The following is a 9,426-nucleotide window of genomic DNA, read 5'->3' as shown; positions in this document are numbered from 1 at the left end:
TAGGAGGATGTAATGTCACCGAGTTGGAGTTGCTCCAAGTGATGTGAGAACTTCTGCCCACTGGTCAGCCTCTAGCTGACTGTAATTGGGAAAGTAAGTAACTCAAGCTTGCCTTTACCTCTGAATTAGTATTTGTGATATATTTTTTTCTGCCCCGAAGTGTGTGTGTGTATCCCGCTTACTCAGGGAAGGGCTTCATCCCCAGGCAAAGCCCCTGTGGCAGGCTGGCCAGGGCACAGGTGCATGCACTTCCTGTGTGACAGCTTCCAGGGTCTTTGGAAACAGGGAGCAGGCTCAGTGAGGAGTGAGATCAGTCACACCGCACACAGTGTTGTGTTTTGTCCCGTCATGTTGCCGTACTTAGCTAATGATCACGTGTGAGTATGTAGATGTAAAAAAAATCCTCACCACCTGCTTGAAAAAGTAGGATTCCTTTCCTGGGTGTGCATCACTTGGCAAATTCCCCTCTGTGCCATTTGGCCTCAGTGCAGTAATCATGTGCTTCACGGCCTTCAAATCCTCAAGGATGGGCGTGGAGTCTGGTATGAATGCATGCTCTATGGAGATATTCATGATCTTAAAGGTAATTTTAGAAAGGATGTGCAATCTGACAATGAGAAATTATCAGGATACTTTATTTCAGAGCATAAAACTAATTTAGCAAACAACCAAGATGATTACTTCTATTTCTTCTCTTTCATGACTGACACACCTAGAAACCAGCTGTTTTTCCCACTCTCCAGGCCACACATGACTAGGAAAGGGACGGGACTCTTCCCATCCCTTGGCTGTGATCCTTGGGGAAGACATAGAAGAGAAAAGTGAAAGGCCAGCTCTGGCCCTGTGTGTCTCGAATTTCACTGCAGGCAGAGCCAGTGTGGTTTTCTACCAGGCTGCTTTCCTGGGTAGTGCTCCCTAGAAGGTGGAGCGGTAACTTGAGGCACAGCAGGGCTTCCTCATGACAGGACTTTCCTCCAAGACTGGAATACGCAAGGACAGATTTGGTCCCCTCTTCTGCCCTCCCCCCTGCTATTTCCACTTTTGAATGTGTAAAGAGGAGGAGGAAGTGAGCAGACCACCTTCTCACAGTAACATACAATGGCATTTCCACGTCACAGGGTCAGCAGCCAGCTTATCCCACGTTTTCGGGGCTTCACTTCTGTAGTTCACACCCCCCACAGCACGGGGCCTGACCTGAGTTGTCCTGCAGTAAGTGTGTAGTAGACTGAAACTGGTGTCCTTTACTTTACCTGCATGTGATAGACAGGGAATAGTCCAGGAACCAGGAAAGCAGAACTGAAATTCTGGATCTGACTTTTTCGAGCTCCCTGATCTTTGCAAAGTCTTTTCACTTTTCTTATCATTTTGAACAATGATGTTAGGATTGGCTGATTTTTAAAATTATTACTTTCATGATTTATAATCAATACATAATATAAGCTTGGGATTGTTGAAATCAGTAGTGTGCTGGTAAATGTTATTGACTGTCTTTAAAAAAGAGTAACAATGATAATGCAGCCCTGGTTTTTGATGCTGCCTAGTTCTATGGTATAGATATGCCTGATGTGGCTGACTGCAAGTTACCAAAGTGACTTCCTGGTCACGGAGACAAGAGGGGCACATTCACCTTTCTCCCTAAACCCTACTCACAATCAGGGATTTAAATCACCCTTGAACACCTCCTTCTGCCTAACAGATTTATCTTCCTTCACTGAGAATACTGGACTGATGATCATCTTTGTAGTTTCCCTGGCTTGGTAAGGAGTTATTGCTACTCTGCACAGAGCAGAGTTCTTTGAGACCATTACTTCAGAAAGTAGGTTTCACATGGGCTCCTAGCAGAGAGCCTAAAGCTATGTCTTCTGGCCCTGTGTGCACATTAAACCTGTTCCTACCATCTGTACTGACATCCGCTGTTCCACGGGTCTGAGAGCTGTGCCTTTCAGTTCCTCTTCATTTCTGACATCCAGGAATTCCTTTCTCTTTCAACCCTGCATCACTGTTAGACATTTTTAATATTTTAAAAATCTAGCATTTGTTTCAAAAAAGGTTTGCCAACTAAGGTAATGTACTTTGTTGCTGCAAGTTCTGTTTCAACTTATAATTATCACATTTTATAGCTGGGTGGAAAGATTTTCTTTACTCACTGAATTGAGACGGTACATACCATGGGTACCAGATAAATCCAGCAGGTCAGAACAGTTACTATGGGCTGTTATTTTTTTCTCCATTTGTACAGAGGTCAATTTTACACGAAGTGAGGATCTCCAATACTGGATTTGAGCGTAGCAGGAAGTATAAACCATGGCCTCTGGGCTTAGAGGAGCTCATATGTTAAGGGCCCCAAATGTGAATAGAGGGTTATGGAATGAGGTCAAGGGTGTGCTAGTGAAGTCTGAAAGGAATGTCCTGACAGATATGGCACTCCTCATGGACCGTGCAGAAGTCAGAGAAGCCTGGAGAGACGTCACTGCTACACAGCATGTGTGCGTGTGTGCGTGTGCACGTGCACCCACTGGGGTGGCAGAGAAGAGACAGCAGATACCAGAAACAGCGATGAAAGTGACAGGGCAGGGGTCAGCAACACACTGCAGCAGACTTCACAGACCATGGATTACAAGGGTTTATTCCAATAGGCAGCAGTTATGGTCAGCTCTATTGAAATCTCATCATAGAACAACAAGCCCTGCACATAAACGTGGCAGCGATGTGTGCTCTTTCTCATCTTAGTATTGAGAATATTAAGTAATTTGTATGTTTAAAATTCCTTTCTGAAATAAGCCTAAATTTTAAAAAAGATTAAATGAACAATCCTGATGGAGGTTGGTTACTATTCTGTATTCTATAGCAATGTCACACCTAGTAGGTATTCAAAATCCAATTGGTGAATGAACAAACATAATTTAATTGAATAAAACAAACAAAATATCATAGTCCCTGGGACCTGTATAGCCTCATGCAAGAATGTGGTTGGACCCCTGCCTCACTCTATATAAATTTAATCAATGACCCAGCGTGGTTCAATGGGAAATTGCTAGTAATGGTACAGTATTGCACTTTGGTGATGAAAATGTTCTGGAATTAGAAATGACAACTGCACAACTTTGCGAATATAGTAAAACCCACAAAATCACATACTTTAGAAGGGTGAATTTTAGGGCATGGCATGCAAAGTCTATTTTGATAAAACACAAACACAAACAAAACGAATAGCAGCAGTAACAAAGCCATGGCCCAGAAAGTTGAATTGAGGCTTTTATTGAAAAGTTCAAACGAGGTACTCTTCACACTAAAAATGAATAAAAGTTATAGAGGAAGGAACATTTGAATTTAAAGCAAATTTGGAAGACGGTCAAAGATGGATTTCAATAATTATGAGATGTGTAATTTTTCAAGTTTCTGAAATGGGGTTGAACTGGTGTGCCACAGTTCATCCTGCTGCATGTTCTCTTTCCTGGTGGTATACAAAATTATGATGTCTCAGACTCAGTGAATAATAGTACTTAGGTTTCCAAATAATATAGCAGAGGCTGCTGGCTGTCCCTATGTGCTTTCTTGTCTCCTTGTAGCTGGGGAGACGGTATCAGCCTGAGACTTCCACCTGCTGGGGGTGGTCACACGCCTGGGTTCCGCCCAATGCTGAGAAGTGGATCACTTCTGATTTATGCCCTTTAAGAAGGAAACATGCCTCCCATTTTCTTTTCTTCTCCTTCCTATTTTTTCTTTCCCCTCTCTTGTCTCTCCCCTCTGTCCTCCATTCCCTTCCTCCTGGATTGCAGATGTGAAAGTGGTCACTTTCACCCAGGAGATGGAGCCAGGTGCTGAGGGTGGAGAAGCAGCAAGGGGACACCTGGGTTGGGAATGATGAAGCCACTGCACTGCTGCTGGCCTGACCATGGAGACTCTGAGGTATAAAACAGACATCTATTTAAGTTCCTTGGATTTCTCTGCACAGGAGGTGAACACACATATTCTACCAAATATTGTTCCTGAATTTCATTTTTCTGGGAGTAAACTATTGCCTCTTTCTACAATGGGCTGAACTCTAATCCTTTTAAACATACATATAGACACAAATACATACATACATGTGCGTGCATATACATACAGCTCATGTGGCTGAATTACCAAATGCAGCACCCACTCATAGGGAACACATGGTGAATGGCATTTCAGTTTTTGTTTTCATGAAAAGATGTTTTCAGCCCATATCTAGCCTGTATTTATTTCTAAATAACCCTTAGTTAGGACCGTCTGTTCTGTGCAGTGAAGGACTGATTTTCAGTGCAAGTGGGTTTCTTGATAGTATTAAACCTGCCCCGTCAGCTAAATTCCTCTGGCTTTATGTGGCAGCGTGGTGAAAAGACATGATCAGATTTCACTGTGAAGAAAATTCTTTCAGTAATGCGTGTACCATCAAGTTCCTTGCATGGGTACTGAGCATTTGGGTGATGAGATTTACAACAATGCCTTGTGGCAAAGTTTTATGGAAATGTGACCGTCGGGGATGCGCCGTCTTGGGGTGACATGGCTGGGCAGAGCTGTGCTGCCGGCTGTCACTGCCACTGTGTCTTTTTGCCAGCCACGCTCCTTGGGTCTTCATATCTGAGGAGACGGGACAGTGAGCAGGCCTGTGGGCTTGATCTTGTTGATGCCCCCATCCAGAATACAGACCCTTGGGTATTTCATCTTCACAAGATGCGCTGCAAACTGGGGAAACAGCAAAAATTATAAAGGACACACAGAAGACTTTTCCAGCCCGTTTTTCTCAGGCTATGAAAGACAAAACAACTTTAATGTTACCTCTGCCGTGACTTTTGTATAAATGTCATTACTCTAGTCATAAATTAAATCAGTCCGACTGGGTGATAAGCAACTTTATGCTATGGGATAAACGTGTATCTTTGGTTCTCTTGTATGGCTTTTTCTTGGACAGACAATAACTACTGATGACAAATAACTGCAGCTCAGTTTACAAGGGTGTACGGAAGTAAACTCTACTCTGTTTCCTGTATCCATCCCCAAGGTTGTTGCTGCTACTATTTTGTAATATGGTAGTGGGAGTCAATCTCAGATCTAAATTGAAAAAGTTCTGATATTAACAGAAAACTTACTAGTTATACAATTCCATGAAGTGTCACAGAGAGGGTCCACCAACTGGTCGCCACAGGGTTTTGGGACAACCATAATGAGATCATGACTTGGACTGAGCTTCAAGGTCTAATCCAATGTGGCTCCTGGATGCGGGGCACCCCGGGATTTCATTAGTCTTATGCAGATTTGTGCAGCAGCAGCTTCTCCAGGCTCCATTTCCTTTCCCTGCTCCTTCTCCTGGATGATGCCCCAGCTCTGGCCCGCTTGTCACTTCCCAGACATCACCCTGCCCGAGCAGGCTCAGCCTGTGTGCAGGTCGCTCTCTGATGGGAACATGCTCAATTTCCCACCAGTTCCTGCCCCTCCATACTACCCTCCAAACTGCCTCGATTCTATTTATATTCCTGCTACCTCCTTCTTTAAGAGTAAGTCTCCACTGGGGTTCTTGCTTCTTAGCCCTTCAAGTTTCTTGTGTGAACCTCAATCTTTGGCCCTACCAATTTATTTACATTACCTCCCCAGGAGCAAATACTCTTGTATTTCTTTCTATTCCTAGTGCCTGACACATGGTCAGAGTTCAACATATGGTGGCTAAATTAAACTAAGCTATTACAAATGACCATTGAAACTGGGGCAAATCTATGAAGTAAAGTTTTTCTTTGGCTCCTGGGCTATTCTGTCTGTTCCTTCCCTGGGAAGTGCCCTGTTTCTCTTCTTTGGGTCTTTATGTTCTCAAGTTCAATTACACTACGGAAACCTAATCTTAGATCCTTCATGAGAAACGACTATTGCTCCTCTCTGTGCTGCTCTAGTAAGGCTTCAAGTGTAAACTTTAGCATTTAAGTGAACTAGCTGAGTGCTTTAGTCAGGATAAGTTCAAGGCCACACTGCCTGAGATTGTGCTTCATTTAGATTGAGGATTTGCATGTGTATATGTGTTACTGTGTACTGAACCTAATGCCTTTATACTGAGCTACCTACCCAACCCTTTCAAATGTTTTTCTTTGTTTTTAATTTGGAGACATGGTCTCACTAAGTCACTAAGCTGCCTTGGCTGGGCTTGAATTGATGATTCTCCTGCCTCAGCCTTCTAGAGTGCACCACCAGGTTGGGCTAGGAATGTGTATTTTTAAACACTCCAGATGATTCTGGACAGTCCATGGTAAATAGTGAGAAAACTAGCTCTCCTATCAGTAGGTGGACTACATGTGGATGGACGGATCCTACCGATCCACAAACAAGGAACACAAGGGGACTGCTGGCAGGCAGCCCTGCCCATCCTCCCCACGATGCTCTGCAATAACCTGCACAGTCTAATGGTGCTCACATTCCGACTCCTATGCTGGACCCTTAATCATACTGAATGTTGGAGAGAAGTCATGCTCCTGTACTCTAAAGGGCATCACATAAGCTAAGATCTGCTTTGCTTTGAATCCCAGTGCTCAGGATCAGAGGCCCCAGCTTTATCCACCTGTCATGTACAGGCAGGCTGGGGCAGTACATGTGGTCCTTGGAACCACATCGTTGTGGAAACATCTTGGCTGCCTTTTCCCATGTGCAGTGGTACAATTCCCATTCAGGCAAAGCTTCTTAGCTGAACAGTACTTTACTCAAAGGACCTTGTGGATAAGCAGTATCAGTTTTCAGTACTTTTAAAACACCATGGAAGTCAGAAAATGAGGAAGGAAGGACTCACCGCACATTTCACTAATCTCTCTCAACTACGCTGTAGAGCTGGAAAGTTTCCTACTGTTATTGTAGAAGGGACCTAACAACCAGGCTGCTGTTGAGCTGGAAAATAGTAACCGCTCTCTGGCAGAACAGCAATTTGGGATAATCAGGTTGCTGCTGCGTGGGTAGTCTAAGATTAAAATGTAGAAATGGAGAATAGGGAGATGGCAAATGTTTAAATGCCTTGAAAAGAAGTGAGATTGTGCTGAAAGGAAAAAGTGCCTGTTGAATTTGTATGCAAGATTGTGAGGTCTCCTCGGGTGCTGTTTGTGGGTCCAATTATGCGAGTTAAGTACTGGCCCTTCCCAGTACTTAACTGGAACATGACCGCGTCTTTTCACCTCCAACCCTGGAGTAGCTTCCCCATCTGCTCAGGGGTTTGGTCATTCATGTACCAGCTCGCAGAACACCGGCTGGGTAGCAGGCATCCTTCCGGCTTTTGAGTGCCGACGGCGCGGTGGCGGGGAGAGCAGTGGACTATTAGCATGAGGTGGTATGGGTATTTCACAAGCAGAAGGTCAGGGCACTTGGCAGCTCAGAGTTTCTGAATTTTACAGGGGTTGGGGGCTACCCTCCGCTTTCCCTCTATTCCTTTCTCATTACTGATCCCTGAAGAGAACGGGAACTCAAACTGACAGCAGCAACTGCTATGCTGATTGGACCGTTTTTCTGTTTGTTGCTAACTGGTGCACCAGGCTGAAGACAAGAAAGGACTGTGAGTGTGTTGAGCGCCGTCTGGTGAGGAAGAAGATGAGGGGACACAGGGAGAACCAGGCCTGTTCCTCCCTCCGCATCTGCAGCTTCACTGAGTACATGTGGATGGGACTGGAGTCTGGAGAGGGTGTGGGCTCCACATGGGAGTGCTGATGCGGAATTACTGAGTGGTAGCCTTAGTAGGTGTGTAGGCCACCCCAGTGCACCAGCGGTTATGGAGCCATTAGAATCACCTGGGTGCCTTTAGAAAGTGCAGTATGCAGATCCATTCTGGACTAGGAGGAGTAGGAGTTGCTTAGGATGGAGCTCGGACCTCAGTTGTTCTGTGAGAGCCTCCTGTCCTCAATGACTCTAGCGTGTAGCCAGTATTAGGAATCGGTTGACTAGGTAATGGGATTCATTTGGAGGCCGGCTTGGTCTGGGACCCGAAGCTGCCCGTTTTACAGGCATAGGATCTGTGAGTGTGCACTGTGGTGTGTCAGCTTGACTTGAGTCACAGCCACCTAGTGGATTAGGAAAGCGCTGGGTGTGACTGGGAATGGCAGAGCTGTAGGCTGCAAACCGAAGGGTGAAAGGCAAAGAAGGAAGTCTGCCGTTTTCGTCTTCAGAGATGCTCATCTTAGCCACTGCCTCTGAATGTTCATCCTAGTCCCTTCAGTCTCCCACTGCAGGCCCTTTGGCTTTTCCCCACAGACTCAGCAGACTGCTGTGCTCCAGGCCGTAGATGGCTGTTCTGTATTCTCGCACCTCTGATCTAGCAGCCATGGGGACTCTTCTGCTTCTGAGTCTGTAAGCCTGCCTAACAAATCCTTTGTATAATCATACAATCATTTAACATTAATATTTAATATTAAATCTGTTCCTCAAGGGAACCGTAATTAGTATATAGTCCTATGGGGGGGGCAAGTCACTTTGTACAAGAAAAGACAGCTACGTATATAAGGCTGGGGTTTGTGAGGCCAAGTCCTAGTGCTGGAGAATGGAGTTGTTTAAACTGCACCACCAGCTGTGACCTACCGGTTAGTGCAACATTCACATGGAGCTTGCAGGACGTAGTAGTTGCTGGGGTATAAACTGGGGACTCCCACACTGTATTTGGTGTGGGCGGCAGGTAGAGAGGAAAAAGCTCTTATTTTCCTGTCATTCCTCTCGTGAGTGGGATTTGGTCCTGGTACTCATCTCTAGGGCTGAAGTAGGTACCTCAAACCAGCAGTGTCAGCACAGCAGGCTCTTGCAGGGGTACCCCACTTTGTTTTCTCTTTTTATCTTGCATTTTTAAGCTTGGACTGAAAAACTTGGCATGTTTGTCCACAGGAAGACAAGTTCTGTGCAGCAGGAGAGTGAGTGGTGGAAAGGATTTTTGAGCAAGCTCAGTGCTTCAGGTTAAATAAGGCCAAGATTTAAATAAGAGAACCTTAGGTAAGATTCGAGAGGAGCAGAGATGACTGTCTTGGTTTTCAACTGAGCCTCTAGGACACAGGCTGGGAAAAACTCATGGTAGTAACAGAAAGCTGAAAACTGAACTTCTGCAAGATTGAGGGGAGGAGCACATGGTGGGCCAAGGAAGCTTCTTTCTTTGAGCATTGTGAGTTTAAGTTCATGTTGCAGACCTGACAACTGGCATGGGCTGACTGATACTTGGTAAACCTTAAGCAGAGAAGTCTTTCCCTCTTTGATCTGTCCATTTCTTTTCCCCCAAATAATGCTCCATTTGGGGTAAGGAAATGCTTCTTTGATCAGGCATGGTACTGAACGAGGGCACTTGTGATTACCCTATAATGAGGAGTTGCAGTAAATATGCTTTCCATGACCTAACGGAAGTGAGCCTGATTCTGTGTTGTCTCATGAGCCCTACTGATTGTCTGGTGTGCTGAAAAGCTGGTATGC

General features: G+C 45.1%; 1 protein-coding gene across 3 annotated transcripts in view; it reads right to left on the bottom strand.

Moving 5' to 3' along the window:
• Window positions 1-3,237: 3,237 nt before the first annotated feature.
• The window catches only part of Tbck (TBC1 domain containing kinase), a 180,029-nt gene continuing 173,840 nt past the window's right edge, over window positions 3,238-9,426 (bottom strand). For all 3 annotated transcript variants that reach the window (XM_005406218.2, XM_005406217.2, XM_013505411.1), the window contains one exon: window positions 3,238-4,710. In XM_005406218.2, the coding sequence (XP_005406275.1) occupies window positions 4,600-4,710 (111 nt within the window). In that variant the 3' untranslated portion in view covers window positions 3,238-4,599. The remainder of the gene's footprint in view (window positions 4,711-9,426) is intronic.

The sequence above is a fragment of the Chinchilla lanigera genome, unplaced genomic scaffold (assembly GCF_000276665.1).
Source record: "Chinchilla lanigera isolate Chin_1 unplaced genomic scaffold, ChiLan1.0 scaffold00095, whole genome shotgun sequence".
In the NCBI taxonomy this organism is placed as follows: Eukaryota; Metazoa; Chordata; class Mammalia; order Rodentia; family Chinchillidae; genus Chinchilla; species Chinchilla lanigera.
This window is presented reverse-complemented; position numbering and strand designations above follow the sequence as displayed.